The 18,267-nt window shown below is 37.8% G+C and overlaps 2 protein-coding genes across 5 annotated transcripts in view; one reads left to right on the top strand and one right to left on the bottom strand.

Moving 5' to 3' along the window:
- LOC119241613 (cytochrome c oxidase assembly factor 1 homolog) overlaps positions 1-2,308 on the top strand; it is a 111,386-nt gene extending 109,078 nt beyond the window's left edge. For all 3 annotated transcript variants that reach the window (XM_054692282.1, XM_054692283.1, XM_037507028.2), the window contains 2 exons: positions 178-254; positions 1,112-2,308. In XM_054692282.1, coding sequence (XP_054548257.1) covers positions 178-254; positions 1,112-1,208 — 174 coding nt within the window. In that variant the 3' untranslated portion in view covers positions 1,209-2,308. The remainder of the gene's footprint in view (positions 1-177; positions 255-1,111) is intronic.
- A 1,461-nt stretch (positions 2,309-3,769) lies between these two features.
- The window catches only part of STK17A (serine/threonine kinase 17a), a 43,738-nt gene continuing 29,240 nt past the window's right edge, over positions 3,770-18,267 (bottom strand). The window contains exons 4-7 of one of the 2 annotated variants that reach the window (XM_037507041.2): positions 8,537-8,663; positions 5,669-5,717; positions 5,403-5,582; positions 3,770-5,037 (exon numbers count right to left, since the gene is read on the bottom strand). In XM_037507041.2, coding sequence (XP_037362938.1) covers positions 4,713-5,037; positions 5,403-5,582; positions 5,669-5,717; positions 8,537-8,663 — 681 coding nt within the window. In that variant the 3' untranslated portion in view covers positions 3,770-4,712. The remainder of the gene's footprint in view (positions 5,038-5,402; positions 5,583-5,668; positions 5,718-8,536; positions 8,664-18,267) is intronic. The other variant, XM_054692281.1, reaches the window with a different exon arrangement.

Raw genomic sequence — 18,267 nt, forward strand, 5'->3', positions numbered from 1 at the left:
AAATATACTGCTGAGGGGAGCAGTGGGCGAACAGGAGAGGTCTGCTTCATCTGTGGGTTGCTCCCTGGCCAGCCGGGGATCAAACTCTTGCCTCACAGGCTGCGGATTGCTTCATAGTGCAGTGCTTAACCCCCTGCGCCACCAGGAAGGCCCTAATCTCTCATTTTACACCTTCAGTTGAAGATTCCTGTCTCTGGATCCAAGTCAGAGGGCCATCTCTATGTCACATCATCCCGAGATGCTCCCTTTAAAAGGTATTATACGTAAATGGGTGGGAATGGAGGGACAGGAGAACCTTCAGACAGAAACAATCCTAATTCCCATTATTTGTAGTTACGTGATAGTGGTCATAATTATTATTTTCTCAAATCTTGAAGCTTTAAAGTTTTATGGTCTTGGCAGCAAGACAGTCTTTAACTCTTAATTCAAATCAGACATTTTATCCAATACAGATCTACTGAATTGTTTTGTTTTACTGAATTGTTCTTAATTTGAAAAACTTCTCAGTTAAAAGTGGTCAAGGTCAATGATAATTTGATGCTATATTACAACTTTTAAGTTTACTGCCTCCTACCTTACAAATGAATTAAAGTCCAGTTCCTGTTCTATATTAGCCCATCAATGGGCTTTTCTTGTCTGGTTGCCAGTAGCTACATTCACTCTTTTTCCCCACAGGAAGCCTTCCAGAAATGTTTGCTATTTAGTCAGGATGTGTTTTAATTCACTAGGACACAAGACACAGGCTGCCCTCAGGCCGCCCAGTTCTCCAGTCTGAGTCCTACACCACCGTCCACCTCAAACCCCGACACCCTAATGAGCTCATTGACCACTGAGCCTAGGGTTAGTGAAGGAGCTGGCAGTAGTCCAGCAAATACTTGAGCATTCCAGTGAATTTGGAAATGGGAATAAGCTGTTCCTCCTTTTTCCAGATGTCCCTTCCTTTTGCCCATCAGTCATTCATTGTTAAACTTGCCTTCATGGTGATAGTGGTTATATACCGAGAGCTCATAATTAGGTGTTAAGACAAACAATTGTTTTGTTTTTCCTTTCTGACCATGTCTTTTTCTCAGTGTTCCACTAATTAAAAGACAATGCTTTTGGTTTCCATCAGGTGGCACCTTAAGGAGGTTGTCTTACAGCTCAAGGATGGTCAGCAGATTCCCGTGTTCAAACTCAGTGGAGAGAATGTTGATGAAGTGAAAAAGTAGTGGAGGTGATCAAAATGATCCAACTTTCTCCAAATATGGCCTTCCTACACAACCACTATAACCCTCATGGACCAATTTTCTAGCCACTGAGGGGGATGATTGCATATGCTGGCCTGAGGTAACTTTGTTATAGTTCGAATTTGATCATAGCTATTTGTAGGCTGTCAAATTTAATCAGAAATTTTTCAACTTTAAAAGAATTTATTTAAAGTTCTCTGTGTAAAGTCAAAGCACAGAATAAAAGGAATCAGCATTAATGTTTGTTGAATTTTGATGGCTCCTATGTCTCTTTTCTTTTCCTGTTTCCACTTAGTTTTCATCTCCATTTTTTTTCTTTTCCTTTATAATTGTAAAATGTTAAATCAAGTTTGAACCATAAGCATCATGCAGATGTCTTTGTACTTCCTAATAAATTATGCTAAACTTTTTTCTTAAATTATTTTTAATAATAAATCTAAATGGCAATGAATCATATGATCATCTCCATGTTTAAGGAGACTTACTGTAGGGTAAGTAAAGTATCAGGCTTTTCCGCCCTCCCGCTGTTAGGATTGATGATGGATCCCTGTGGTCCTGAATGCATGTCTGATGGTGGGCATCTGGAGTAAGGTGTGGGCATACGTAGGTGGGTTCACCTGGGCTGAGATGGGGCTTCTAAGGGTGGTGGTGTGAAAACAGACCACCAGAAGAGGCCATGAGAGAATGCCAGAGAGCCCAGGAAGAGTGAAAACTCGCTCCCCGTCCACTCCATACCTCTGCCATGTACCTGGCCAACTCAATAAGAGCATGAAAAAGCCACTGAGGGCTCCAGGACTCGTACTTCACCCGTCTGCTCAGATCATAGAGATCCTACACACTGTCCTGTGTCTTCCTGCCACTATACTTATTAGCACTGAAGGTCATTAATTGTTAATGAGAACGCTGAGAAAGAATAGGCACTTTTGTTCACTCTACCCTGAATTCATGTTAAATAGCTCAAGTATTTTCAATCATTTTTCATGTTTTTATTTTCACATCTGTTTTCTTCACCAATTGTCTGCCCAATTCTCTGCAAGGTAATTTCTTTAATAAAAACATTTTGGAAGACTGAAGAAATTATGTGTCCATAAACATGTAAAACTGACACAGGAAAGTTAGTTTAAAGCTAATAGGTCATGATCTTTCTGCTTTCCAAACATCTTAACCACTAATTAGAGAATCACATCTTTAGGTTTTATCAGTCTTATAAGGAAACAGCTTTATGAAACCAATGATCCTCCTTTCCTGTGAACAACGAACACTGGAAATCTGGTATCTTTGCTTTGCAAAGGTCAATTTAACCCTTCCAGTATTCTTTATAGTAAAGGACATTTGTGAGCTCTTTCCTACATTATTAACACGCACTGGAGAGAAGCCTTTCAAAAAAATTAACCTTAAACATGCTGGTAGAGTACAAAGCCTGTAATCATTAAGGTTATTTCTACTGTGGAATTGATATAGTGCCATCGTGGCAAATATCCTCTTCCTCTTTCTAGAATTTGTTTAGAAAGGTTAATTTCCAAGAAACTGTATAAATAACGTCAAATTAGTATGAAAACAGTGCAGCTTGAGAGTTTGAACTACCTAATCAATTTCATCTGATGCTGTAATCAGGGGTCTTGAATGACAGAACAGGACTAGGTTTCATTACAGACTCTGTGTGTGTGTGTGACTGTCTAGCATAGTGCAGTGCACTTTAAAACATGTGGGTATGTGCTGTCATTGTCATGATTTTGACACAACATTATTAGAGAAATCATTCTAAGAACAGAGAGTTATGTGATAGCTATGGGACAAGTCTGAGTTTTCATAGTGCAGAGCACATGCAAGGGCACAGCATATGTGCACAGTACACAGATGTATCCCAGGTATATAAGCCAATAAAAATACAAACAAGGATTCTTAGACTTTTTTTGCATGATCTTTAGTTGCCTTAAGTTATGCAGCATATACTTTTACTTTTTTTTTTTTTTTTTTTTTTGGTGGGACCCTCGCCGGCTGCCGGGGAAGGAACGGGTGCTGCAGAGACTGCGGGCAGCCTCGCAGCCCAGCGCACAACCGCTGCGCCACCAGGGGAGGCCCACTTTTCCATTTTTTTAATAGGCATTTACTGTTCACTGTGGGATCTAAATACAGTTGAAGTCTTCAATCCCAAACAGATTTATTTATGCATGCAAGAACTGAGGTACAGACCAGAGGTGCTGGGGTGGGGGGTGGGGGCATTCACCAGAGACAGAGCAGGGAACAGAACAGGCAGACTGACTGAAATACACTGCTGAGGGGAGTAGCAGGCAAGACAAGGAGAGGTCTGCTGTGCCATGTGGGTTAACTCCGTGGCCAGGGACCAAACTTGTGCTGCAGAGCTTGCAGATAGCTTCACAAGCATCACAGTGTTGTGCATAACCCCTTGCACTACCAGGGAGGCCCCTGAGAATAGTCTTAAATCTTTTTTGGGGCAAGGGTACTTCCCTAATGACAGAATATAAATGTCAAAATTTTTATGAACAAAGTAAAGATTTAAAGTACTTTCATGTTTTATAACTTTTTATAGCATTGCAGGAGGGCTAGTAAGAAATTCAACAGAGGTAGAGGCTCGGTCCCACCATGAATACACTTCACAACTCTTCCTTGCTCCGGAGTATTTTATTAACAAATACAATAGCGTCTTTTCACTGACCAAAATGATCATGTTGATCAGGTCACAATGACACTAGTAAATGACTAAAATTAAGTGGTAGGCATGTGAAAGAGTAAGACCAGTGAGGTGTGATGAGGGAATAGCCTGAGGAACTGTCACTGGTTTAATATGAGATTACTTAACCTTAACTTTGAAAATCAGAATAATTTCAGAGGTGAGAAACCACCATTACTCTTATTAGTGATGCCAAAGAACCAAAAAATTAGCCAGGGTTTTTCACTGATAGGTTATAAGCATTGGACAGAGACAACAGAAGGCAAACCAATTCAATATAAAGCAGTAATATAAAAATAATACATTATTAAACTATAGTGGACATTATTCTAAGTCTCAAAAATTTGGAAGATATCTATGTAAATTAAAATTCTACTCTCCCAGAAAGTCCAAAGTAAAAACATCTATTTTAATTAAGATGCCAACGTATATATGCGGATATAGATACAAATACCAAAGATGCAAAACAGATGAACAAAAAAGTAAGTTTGGCACTTTCACTTCAATTTTTAATTTGCATACAAATTCTCATTCTGGAGAATAAGGATGTAGGGAAAAAAGGTGCAAACATCTCCTTTCTTAACAATAACATGAAACAGAAGCCTTTACAGCTGTTAAACTTCCTGGCTAGCAATTTTATAATCTGACTTGACTGACCACAAGTTAGACAAGGTTATTTTAGCTTATATAAGTGATACTTAGTTAACCACTTTCAGTACATGTACCATTTGACTAGAAGTTCATAAATAATGTTTTTAATGTAGATATCTGAAAGTTCCAAAGGGAGTTACTATTCAGTAGATAAATTCTCCTGGAATTTCTTGTAGCAAAGGTTCCTCAAATTTAAATCGTTTGGAAATGGCCTTTTGCTCCATTTTCTCCTTTTCAGATTGTCTGCACTGTCCTAAAGTATATGAAGTAACAACAATTAACTCCTCTGTTACAATTGATTCCTCGGTTTCTGTTTTCCGGGTATCTGAATTAGTTTTAGACACTGAATCACCTTCTTGGAGGGCATTTGTTTCTTCTAATGCCACTTTCACCTTGAAAGAAGGATCTTGAATATTGCTCTGTGTCAACCATGGATGTTTTAGACATTCTTCAGCTGTGGCTCGATCTCTACATAACAAAGTACACCTTTTAGACTTAAGTCAAGTCAAATTAAAATTTCAATTGTAAGTTAGAAGATAAGGCATTTTAACTTCGGTATGAATTTTGGAAAATATAAAGAATTGGCTAAAATCTTATTTTGATTCCTGAGAAAAACTAGAAGTTTCAGCATTTGTGCTAAAATGCCATTCCCCACAATGTTGAAAATATTAAGGTATCCAAATATCCGTTAACCCGAGTTGCAGTTCAGATTTTCTTTCAACTGATACAAGAAACCAAAGGTTTCATCTAGTTTAATGTCTTCATTTTGGTTAAACTGCTTTTATTCCACACAGATCAAAGATTAACAAGGATAAAATTTACCTAATACTTACTCAGGTTTCTGAACTAAAAGTCTCTTGATGAAGTCAATAGCTGACTCAGACACAACATCAAATTCTTCCTCAGAGTAACTTAAATTCATCTGTGAGATGTTTAAGAAGGTTTCTTGTTTATTATTGCCTAAGAAAGGCGATATTCCTGTCAGCATGACATATGTTAACACTCCAATGCTCCTAAATCAAAATGAAAATGTAAGCAAAATTAGTAGCAGATTCATTTCTTGAAACAAATGATCAATTTTTTCATAAATAATTCTTACCACATATCTGTTGCCATGCTGATAGGATCATAACTAAGAATTTCAGGAGCTAGTATCACAAACAGAAGAAAACATTGTTTTGTGAAAAACACCCCTAATATTTTAAATATATCAGAAACTATTAGGTACTATAATAGCAAGACTGGGCTAGAATGAAATAATTAAACATTTTAAATAAAATTAATTACTATGAAGTCTAACTAGGTATTTGTGATTGTGACTTCATCCTTGATGGTTGAGTCCTAGCATTTGAAAAGTATTTGAAAACATATATACTGCAATATAAAACTAACAATTGTTGATATCTTTCTCTTCCCATACTTTCTAATTAAGCAATCATATCTGACAGATTACTGGTTCTAAATCTTTCTTAATACCCTCCGTGACTCTTTCTATTCACCCCCACCTAGTCAATGGCTCTTTCCTCTCTGACCTACAGGCCTTCACTCCTCTGATCTATTCTCTGTGTTGCAGCTAACAAAAAAATCATCAATAAGGCTGCAAAAAACTGGGCATCCACCACTGACAGGCATCAAAGTTACATCTACAGAGCTCAGAAAAAATTATATGCTCTGATTTCACTAAAATACTGTCGCACATAAAAGAAAAAAAGACATTCTAAAAATATGCAAGGATTTAGGAGCAACTTAATGGAAATTCTCCTTAAAAAGAAAAAAAAAATACTGATAACAAGATTGCCAACTAAAAAAAAGGGAAAAGGATAGTTATGAAAATACAGGCAATATGTACTAAATCCACTAAAAAAAATCCAATTGAGGATTAAAAAATTGTGATAATTAAAATTAAAAAATGAAAAATGGTAAGACATTGGCACTGGATCCTTGGTGGAGAGTGAGTGAAGCATTTACATATATGGCAGTTGAAGTTGTGCCTCCCAAACTATATTGTTATGTAAACGATTGACAAATTCATAAAAATTAAGGGAAAATGAAAATGATCTAAATCTAGGAAAAAACAAAACATTTAAACAATCCCTGTGTAATCAACAATTCCATATGCCCCTCCACCCCAGTATGTTGAGTTGAGAATTAATGCAGGGGAAAAAGTAAAGGAAGGGTAGGACATAACAACAGCTAACTTTTTTTGAGTGTTAAATGTTGAGCACTGACATAAGAACTTGACAAAGCAAACATAAAGTTGCCTCTCCTTGAGGCAGTACTATTATAGCCCAGTTTTACGGACGGGAATGTGAAGTGTAAAGAAATTTTAGGACCAAGATCACATAGCTAGCAAGTACTGAGAAGAATAATGCACCCACAAGTGGTTTCCTGCATTTATGTAAGATGACACACCAGAGAGAGAGGGGGATTAGAACATAAACTCAATTAAAAGGCAGATTAGGGCAACAAAGAAAAATACCTTATTTTTTCTGTAATAGATACTTAAAAACTTTTTTGGATTGAGTTTATACTCTTTATAACAAAGTCTGTTTCTTGGAGGGAATAGAAGCTCTTGGTAAAAAAAAAAAATTTACTAAAGAACGAAAATCACTTAAAAAAATCTCAGGGCAAAAATTATTTTTGGTATCTCAGCTCACAGCCCTTCACTCTGTAGTCTACATTTCTTCTAGTTGGGTATCATGCCCATTTAAAACTGCATAAAACACCTGGGCTGCTGCTTTCCCTGAAACAGCACTGTGATGCTACATTCCTAAAACTTACTTAGTGGTCATGATGCATATCATTCACCATATTGAAAATGAAGTATTCTCCACCAAAAAAAACAAAAACAAAAGTATAGTTGTGGCAGTTGTATTTCTGCCTGTGCTATCTTTTATTACCAAATTAGTTAAGGATCTATTCCAAACCATAGCACTTTAAAAATTATTTTAAAAATCTGAATTATTTTTTGTAATATCACTGCCAAATAGCTGTTTTCCTCAACCCTATCTGACCTGGCTTTCTGTGTGCTCTGGAATCTTGTTTCTCTTGTTACATATATTCCCAGGAATCACTGAAAGATTCCTGGCATTTTCCCCTTTTCCCTGTGCCCCAGATCTCCAGGATGGAAAGAGTCCACTTACTTCACACCTCTACCATCAGGCAAATATTCTTTCTTTCAGGCTCAGGTCATGGCCTATTCTCCTTTTAAGCTGCTGTTATATAGTCAGATATGGAAGCCATTCCCCTCCTCCCCAAGGACTACTATCACCCTGAAAACTGACACTGCTGCCCTTACCTTGTGGCCCAGCACCCCAGCTTCTTAACTTCCTGGTCTGCAGAGTTGCTATCTCCAGGTCTTGTAATTATAAGGAAAAACTTCCTCTTGGAAATTTTAAATGTGCATGTTGTAATCTCAGGTCAAAACATTTTTTTAGACTTCATTCAAACCACTTATCCTCTTATTCCCCATTTCAGTCTGTCAAAAAGTCAGTTTCTTTCTTTTTCTACCAAACCTAAAGTGACCATTACTCCAGCTGCTCTCTTGCCTGAACCTTCAGGGTTTAAGCTCCTTTTACTTTCTCCAAGAAGTTCTCAACCTTGGATGTCCTTTCTGCCTCACACATCAATGAATTTGCAGGGCTTGCTATTTTTTACCAACTTTAAGTTCTTTAAAGTTTCCTTTGTTAAGAAAGTCCTCGCTTATTTCTTTTAGAAGAAATCCTTCAAATTTTCTTACCCTTTGGAAAGGGATCCCTAATTTGATACTCTCTCTCCTTTATTTCCCATCAAATCTCTTCAGAGTTTTACATTTTTTAATTTAATACCAAAGGAGGATCTCTGATGATAGAATTCAATATAGCAAAACCTAGGACTCCACTATTAATATTATCTCATGTGGTAACCCTAACAAAGATGATGCTTGACCATCCCCAACACAAAGCACCCCATAGTTATGAATACTTACCCACATATTCAGGAGTACCCATAATTTCTCGGAGTTCTTCATTGTTCTTCATTATTCTTGAAAGACCAAAATCAACTATCTTGACGTCACCCAGCGGAGAGTCACTTGTCAGCAGAATATTCTGAGGCTAAAAAAGAATACCCCTCAAACTAATAAAAACCATGACTGAGTATCAAAAAGCAGGTAGCCCAGAAAACACACAAATTTTACCTGTGAAATCAAGACTGAGGAATTTAACAATAAAGTCATTAAACAAGTATTTTTACAGTAAGGCAGGAGGGCTGTTATAATCTCTTTCCCTATCTGGGTTCCCCCAGGCACATAAATATATACCTTTCCCTATCTTAAAAACTGTCACTTACAAAAATATCCCCATGACTCTATCTCTTTCCAGACAAAACACACATCCCTTCTATTCCCTCAAAGCTCAGTTTCTGTTCCCCACTCTGTCTCTGGTGAATCCTCACCTCTGGCCTATACCCCCCAGCTCTTGTATGCATAAATAAATAAATCTTAAAAAAAAAAAAAAGCTCCGTTTCTTGAAAGCATGTTGATGTGTACATGCTATCACTTCTCAATCCAGCTGACTCTGAATTTTGCCTTGTCTACTCAATCTTTTCTCACTAAGGTCACATTATCTTTAATAATCAAAGATTTGCCACAGTCAGTGGATGTCTTTCAGGCACTATTTGCAGGCATGCATAATGTGGCACTATCAACCTCCTTATACTCTTTCTTGGATCTTATCTTCCCTCTAGATCTTCACCATTTTATCAAGATAACTTCTTCTATCCTTCTTTTAAATATTGGCATTACCTAAGCGCTCTTGCTGGTTGGCCTTCTTCTCTCATAACTCTACATTTTAATTTTGAGCACTATCATCTACTATCAAAGCTTCAATTATGCACACCTGAAAATTATATAATGTTAAAATGAAATGTTGCTTCCACCACTTATATGCTAATGACTTCCATCCTAAATCCTCTCCAGACTCACAGGTCCAATTAAAACCAGTCTTTTCATCTAGCTGAAATGTACCGTACCTTCAACTCCCCATACTGGGCAAGGCCTTCAATTCAGTATATGCGTTTTGTGGAGGCTTTTACCTTAGTCCCATTGAAATCACTCCTCTCTTCTGCATTTCCAGTCTCTATGCCCGAGTCAAACACTGGGGAATCAGCATAAAGTATTCTGTCTCCTTCATTTCCCACCATTTTCCACATTTAGTGAAATCACCAATCATGCCAAGTCTTTTCCTGAATCTCAATACCCGTACTGTTTAAAGTTTGGGCTTTCATTGTTTCCTACCTATACTGCTACCCTCTAGTCTCTAGTTTTCCCCATCTTCAATCCATACTCTCCCCAAAATGTGATAGTCTCCCTATGGTTGTATGGAGGTAGTCATCACAACAGTCAGACAGGGGAGGGTGGGATGAGTGTATATAGCAATGGGCAAGAGCTACCCAAGCACAGACTTGATAAGGTGCTTATTCCTGGAGTGATTTTTATCCAACTGAAAATAACCTAAGATACTTTCACATCATTAGTCAAGCAGAGATAATGGATAGATAATGCAAAATCCATTTGAAATTTTTAAATAAGAGAACTGAAAGAATAGTTGTTTGCTTCATAAAAGGTATGCACTCACATCTTCTGCCTTTAAGACTATGTCAAAAGATAAACTGAGACATGTCAGTACCAATACAATATACATACCTCACAACAGCAACAACAGTGTTTTATGATCTAACCCCTGCCTCCCTTTCCAGATTAATCTCCTGTAACCATTCTGTAGGCAATCTGTGTTCCAAACCAAACAGGCTGGAACACCTGAACGACACTCTTCCACAAGCCTTTGCAGGTATAGAGCCTTTGTCAGAAAGCCTACTTCCCTTCTCTGCCTGCCAAATTTATATTCATCATTCACTCCACCATGGTGGGTCTCTACAAAGCCTTCTCTGACCTCTTGTCTTGTCCTTCCAGGGAGGGTTTAATGCCTGTCACCTGCTGCTTCACAGTATCTAATACTTAGCAAATACATCCATGATTGTTTCATTAACTAATTTTGTCTCCTCTATGACACTATGGTTCTCTAGAGGTATATGAGGAATGTTCACAAATCCTTTCCTTCCAATCATATTCAACCATTCCATCTGACTTCTGCCTTCTCAATTCACTCAACATATCACTAAAAGCCAATGGTACTTTTCCTTACTTTCTTCTGGATCCCCATCTGAGTAGGACTTGACATTGTTGCCATTCCTCCTTGCTGTTTACACATTCTTTTCTTTTGCGTTTCAGAACAAATCATTGTCCTGTTTTTCCTCTTAACTTTCTGGATGCTGCTTTTATTAGTTGGTTCTTGTTTCTTACCTGGTTGGTTAAATACTGAGTTTTTCAGAGCCTGATCCTGAGGCTCTTTTTCTCACTTCCACACTCTCACCTTCTATGATCTATCTGAACTCAAGACTTAATTATCACTTCTATGAGTCACAAATTTTTATCTCTGTTCCAGAACTCTTCTTAAGGCTCCAGACCTCATCAACCAACTGCTCATCTTATCTCTCCCTTTTGATGTCTCAAAGGCATCTCAGATTCAACATGCCCAAGTCAGATTCATATTTCCCCATCCAATCAGATCACTCCTTATATAAATGACAGGCATGTCAGTAAACACTGCTCTCACCCATGAGAATAGGAGAAAACACTAAGAATCATCTTTGTTACTCCACTTACCCCAATTCCTCCTTCATTTCATCTTAAATACTATATTTAAGCATTTCTGTGCTCTAACTATAGAACACTAATTCAAGCTATCATTTTTTTTTTTTGCTTCATTGAAACAGCCTCTAATGGGTTTTCCAGGCCTGTTCTGCCCATACTTCAACCAGAGAGTCTTTTGTACAGTTAAGAACATGACCGGTTATCCCCCTGCCTGCACACTACAGCAGTCTCCCATTGCTCTTATGTAGACAACCCCCAAAATGCTTAATGTAGTATACAAAATCTGACAGGTAAAGCTCCTGACCAGCCCTCTAGACTCATCATTTACCTATTCCTCTTGGCTCAGTGAAATGGAGTCTCACTGAGCATTTTCAGTTTCTGATAGTTGCCATGTTCTTTTCTTATATATGGTATTCCCACCACCCGGGATACCTTTTTTCTGTTCTTTGCCTAGACTCAACTTGGTGAGAAGATCCAGTTTTGCAGTGGAGCCAATTATAACAATTTTTTAACAACGTGAAGGGCTGCAGTATGATAAGGAAATTAAAACACAGCTGTTCCCTCTAATTAAAAAGGGTCTGGGGCCTCCCCTGGTGGCGCAGGGTTGAGCGCTGGGCTGAGAAGCTGCCTGCAGCCTCTGCAGTGCTGGTTCGATCCCCGGCTGCCAGCGAGGGTCCCACATGGCGTGACAGACCTCTCCTACCACGCCTGCTGCTCCCCTCAGCAGTGTACATCATCACTCTGCCTGTTCTGTTCCCCACTCTGGCTCTGGTGAATTCTCTCACCCTCCCGCACTTCTGACTGTACCCAGCTCTTGTATAAATAAATAAATCTTTAAAAAAAAAAAAGGTCTTATGTAGACCGAGTCATCGATCCTCCCCTTTTCTATTATGCAAATGTTTCTAGATTTATCAATGTCTAGATTCAAAAACAGAATGAGAAGAATCTACAGCTCCTTGAGAACAGGAGCCATAGTACTGGTAACTATTATATCACCAGAATCACTGCCAGCAAACAATAGGCACACATTTAACATTTCCTGAGTGAATGAAAGAAAGAAATGTGACTATTTAAAAAAAAATAAATGGTGCTTATCTTGTGTCAGGAGTGATGTTACTATATATATGAACAAGTCCCGACATCAAAGAGTTCATAATCAGGGCCTCCCTGGTGGCACAAGGGGTTAAGCACCGCACTATGAAGCAATATGCAGCCTCTGCAGCGCGAGTTCGATCCCTGGCCCAGCCACATGGCGAGACAGACCTCTCCTGACTCGCTCACTGTTCCCCTCAGCAGTGTATTTCAGTCAGTCTGCCTGTTCTGCTCCCCACTCTGTCTCTGGTGAATCTTCTCACCCCCCTGCATCTCTGGCCTGTACCCCAGCGCTTGTATGCATAAATAAATCTAAAAAAAATAAATGAAAGTTGAGAAAGTAAGGCAGGAGGATGAAGTAGGAAATGATAAAATGTCAAAAGAACTCTGACATTGGCAAAACCTAGAGCCCATTGTAGAACTATGTAGGAAAAAGAATGATGAGATGCTTTTGTCAGGCACTGACTGATAAAGTCAGGTCAGTAAAAGAGGAGCATTATTTCAAGTTAGAGTCTCAGATCTCCAAAGACAGTTGGAAATTCAGTCCCAAGAGAATATAAGGGTGAGGATGAAGTGTTAGAAGTCAATAGCACATAGGTAAGACCAAAACTGGAAGTAAATGAGAGGACAAGTACATGGCAAAAAGAGAAGTGGATCAAGATGAATTGTGACTAACTACATCTGAGAGTAAGCAAGAAGAGTTATGAAGGAGATCAGAAACAGTGGTCTGAGATTGGGCTAAGAAGCCAGGTATAATACTGTAGGAAAAAAGGCACTCATCAGTACATTAGGAAAAATGAGCACTAACAAGAGGCCACTAAATACAACAAAGAAACAAGTCATAAAGAACCTTTGAGAAAGCAATTTTTAGTGAAATGGGTGGGAGAAATAGATTATGATAGGTTGACAAATACATTGAAAAGCTAAGTGATCTTACTACATTTTGGTTTAAATATTTTTGATACCCTCTAAAGCAGTTTTATCCTATAGAAAAGTGATACAAGTGACATAATTTAAAATTTCCTAGTTACCATATTATAAAGTAAAATGTTATTCCTTTATATATACATTTTAATTTATAACTAAAACATTATCCCTTTTAAAAGGTAATTAATACATAAAATTATTGAGACATTTTATTTTAAATACTCAGTCTTTGAAATCTAGCATATTTCACACTTGGACATGCTGTTATAAATACTCAGATAATGCACTAACCTATGGGGATGTAGGAGTAGGGGATTTAGAATATTCAACTGGGGCCTCCCCAGTGGCACAGCAGGCCGAGTGCAGCGCTGTGAAGCTGTCCGCAGGCTCTGCAGCAAGGGTTCAATTCTGGCCAGCTGGGGAGATACCCAGATGGCATGATAGACCTCTCCTGTCTTGCCCGCTGCTCCCCTCAGCAGTGTTTTCAGTCAGTCTGCCTGTTCTGCTCCCTGCTCTGTCTCTGGTAAATACTCTCAACCTCCCGCACCTCTGGCCTGTACTCCAGTTCTTAAATAAATAATTAAAAATAAATCTTAAAAAAAAAAAAAAAAAAAGCAGGGGCCACCCCGGTGGCGCAGCGGGTTGAGCACAGTGCTGTGAAGCATTCTGCAGCCTCTGCAGTGTGGGGTCAATTTCCGGCCGGCCATGGAGAGTCCCACGTGGCGGGGCAGACCACTCCTGCTGCACCCACTGCTTCCCTCAGCAGTATATTTCATCAGTCTGCCTGTTCTGTTACCTGCTCTGTCTCTGGTGAATACTCTCACCTTCCTGCACCTCTGGCCTGTACCCAAGCTATTCTATAAATAAAAAATAAATCTTTAAAAATAAATAAATAAATAAATTTACTAAAAAAAAAAAAAAACCCAACAGAATACTCAATTGATCAGTGTTTAAATCAATTTCTCTTTTCAAAAATAAAATAACTGAGAGGTTTTGGTAACATAAACTTCATTATAAAACCATATTTTGTAATTAGCTTCTAGCTATTCATTAAATAACAAGACAAAAAAAATATTATAATTTTGTGTCCAGACTTCGCAAGGTAATTTTAGTTATATTACATTAATGAAATATTACGGCACAATAAATGTCATTATTTATGCAAACTATATGAGAGGAGGTAGACTCTATGATATATATTCATCACTAAAAATATTTTACCCTTTCAAGCACATACAAAATGCCCCCCAAAAAAACCCACTGCCAAGTGAAAATCTTTACCAGATCTAAAAATTCATTTGTGATTATTAAAACATATACATTCTGTGAATGTTCTTAACACCATTTGTTCCCTAACATAGCTTAAATATTTTTCCTCACTTTTTTTTTTATATTTTGCACTTCCTAGGAAACAGTAAAATTATAGAACTATAATGTCTGTCAGTGTCTAATGGTGAAACATATCCACTTCTAGTAAGTGAAATACACGTGCCAATAGTAAAGATGCTAGACTGCCTTTTTAGAGAATCCAGTTCATGATAAATAAAGTTGTGGTCAAAATACACAATTCCATTTAAGAGCATGAATAGTTCCCAGGTAATACGAAGAAAAAAGCAAGGTCAATGAAGAGGTACTGACAGTGTAATAAACAAGAAACATACAAACAGTCCTCAAATATTCAGTGGCAGTAGGGAGATTTTTCTAAAAACTTATTTCTCTGCTTCATGGGGAATTCTTTTATTTATCTTGATATCCTTCACCCTTATACATGATCCATTTAATATTAACTAAACAGAGACCTCCCTGTGCAAGGGTTTAAGTCTCAGCACTATCAAGGTATTGGTAGCCACTGCAGCATGAGTTCAATCCCCAGGCAGGAAGATATACCACACGGCGCAGCAGACCTCTCCTGTCTCACCCACGGTTCCTCTGAGCAGTGTATTTCACTCAATCCGCCTGTTCTGCTCCCTACTCTCTCTCTGGTGAATATTCTCTCTGCCTACACTCTAGCTCGCATATGCATAAATAAAAAATAAATCTTAAAAAAAAACTAAACAATCGGTATTGGATAAGATCATTTATAAAGTTGAGGTTAACCTACTTAATAAGGCTTATGTTCTCAAGAACAAGATTTAAGGAGCATTTTACCAAACAAGATAAAGTTCAGGTAAATTAATTTTTTGTCATTAGAAACCAGGTAAAAGTGCAGGTTAATAATACAGACTAATTTAATCTGGGAAACTGTTTAGAAATGTTACATGTAATCCTTCTTTCAAGTAACACATTTATGCTTAAACCATTAGCGATCAATTTAAATCTCAAATGGGAACCTGGCTGGCCAGTTCCTAATTTGTTCCTCCACTTTGCACTAGACAGGCAGACAAGTTAATGATCTAATGCCTAGTATATCACTGCTGAAAGACATAACCAGTTCAAGATTATATACACACAAGGAACACTAGATTTTAAGATTAGATTTCTTTAGGCCCCTTTTGGTTAGTCCAGCCCCAGGCTGAACTAAAAGCAGACTACTATGCCAATGGCCACTGCACCAAATTACTGAGATTGCTGGAAGACTTTTAGTTTTGTCCTAACTTTGGAAGAGTTATCACTCCTTCTGTGATTTACATTAAAACAAAAGTTTTTCCTTAATTATAGTTTAGTCTAGTCCCTTCTATTTTTCTAGATTTACAAACACTCCAAAATTTACATGTGCATCTCCTAAAAGAATATTCCAATTCTGATTTGATATTTGAGTCTTCAGTGAATCAGTGAGTTGCTGTAGGGGTCTGATCAGAAGCAAAATGGTATCTTGCACATTGTGTCAATTCTCTCCTTTATATGGGAAACTGTAATAGTTATAACTAACTTCTGTCTCTGCAACAAGAATTTTCCATTTTGGGTTTTCTGGTGGTGGGCACATAATGGCAAAAATATATTAAGGGGGGATTTACACTTCCATTATGGAAACAATGATGTAAACCAGTATTAATCAATGAAAAATATTTATAAAGCAAAAGGATTTTCCATTTTAACAAAAATGGGAAATAAACAGCTATTTACTCAATGTAACTGTATATATTAAGATTATCAATTTTCACAGAATTAAAACATAAGAAAACATATTTAGCTTTGTAGCTTGGTCTTTCAACACTTAGACTGAGAATAAACATTGTAAGTATAACTTGTCACAGAGGACTATTGAAAGTACAGACACATTAGACTCTCTTTGTCCAGACTCAAAGACATCAATTGACAGAAATCATCTACAATGCTTGCACCAACTCCATATCTAACCTTTGCCATCAACTGCATCTCAGACCTTGCTTCTCAGCAGCTCTTTCAGGGATAAGCTTGACTACATATGTGAAGAGCATGAAGGCAAAGACTGAGAACACTCCAAGCCACTTTGTCTTCTAGTTCTTCAAAGACGAAGTTCAGTTACTGACATCAAAGTTCCATCATCGAAGCTGCTATTAAATCTAGAAAGAATTCACTTAAGTATATTGGGGGGGGGGGCAATATGATTTATAATGAATGCACTAGGGAGAAAAGGATATAATTTCCTTGTGTAAATAGTTGAACCTAGTATTCAAGAACTTAATATTCACTTTCGACTGCTTTCAAGTAACATCAAAGATCCATGACACAGTGTTGGCAACCTGTCTGACCTGCCAACTTGCTGGCTATAGAGTGAACTGTCATAAACTGAAAGCTCATTCCCTACATGAGCAATGTTTTTTTTAAATTGGGGTTCTGTTTCTAGAAGTCCATTTTATGTCATAAAACTAGCAAAACATCACAAAAAAAAACAGATACTTTTACAAAATTAAGTGTGTAAAACCAAACATAAAAAAGGCAAGTACAAACATTAGTTTGGACAATACAATTCTATTGTACTGTCGATACTATTGAGGTCTCTTAAAGTATGAATCCACTAAGTCTGGCCCACAGAGACTATCTACTCCTATTAACTGTTTCCAATGGAAGCAAATGTAGGTATTTCTTGCAGCAAAGACCTTTGAGCTTCTAATGTATAATACAGATAAAAGAAAAAAACAAAGCTCCGTTCTCTCACCCATTTTTAATAAAATGATCTTCAGGCCCAACTTCAATATAAAACCCCCAGGAATACAAATGGGTGACAAATGCCCACACCTGCTGCAAAATATTCCACTATAAGATCCCACCCATTGGCCCCAGCCACCTCTAAGATCTGCACCTTGGTGACAGCCACCAGAGGTCCTGCACTCTGGCCCAGATGGACCTCTGCCCTCTGTCAACCAAACTTGTCTGGCTGGGGAAGACCAAGATACTATACCCAGAATAGTGGGAGAGGGAGACCCATGCCCAAAAGAAGCCCCATCTGAAGCATGACAAATCCCAAAGCAAATGATGGAAAGAAAGAAATATACATTGGTCAAGCAAGTCCTCAGTGAAACAATACACCACAGTAAAAAAAAAAAAAAAAAAAATCAACCTCCAAAACCCAACAATACTGACACAGAATTTTTCTTCTTATCAGAAGAATAAAAAATTCCTATAATTAAGAAAGTCAAATAAAAAACATGAACAAAACTCAAAAAAACAAGTCAGAGATGTGAGAAGATACAGAAAAAGAACTCTATGAGAAACAATCAATGACAGAAAATTGAGATTGAAACTTTATATAAGAAAACAAAGGAACTGCAGGGTATAAAATGATCAATAGGAGAATATAAAAAAATCTGGAAAAAGCCTTGGAAATATGAATCAGTAATCTCAAAGATCCAGATATGTAAAGAACCAGAACAGAAAAATAGATATACAGGGCCTCCCTGGTAGCACAAGTGGTTAAACACATCACTAAGAAGCTGTCCAAAGCCTCTGTAGCATGAGCAGCAGACCTCTCCTGTCTCGCCCGCTGCTCACCTCAGCAGTGTATTTCAGTCAGTCTGCCTGTTCTGTTCCCCACTCTGTCTCTGGTGAGTCCTCTCACCCACCCCCCA

Source organism: Talpa occidentalis, unplaced genomic scaffold, assembly GCF_014898055.3.
Source record: "Talpa occidentalis isolate TD23 unplaced genomic scaffold, MPIMG_talOcc4v2.1, whole genome shotgun sequence".
NCBI classification, from domain to species: domain Eukaryota; kingdom Metazoa; phylum Chordata; class Mammalia; order Eulipotyphla; family Talpidae; genus Talpa; species Talpa occidentalis.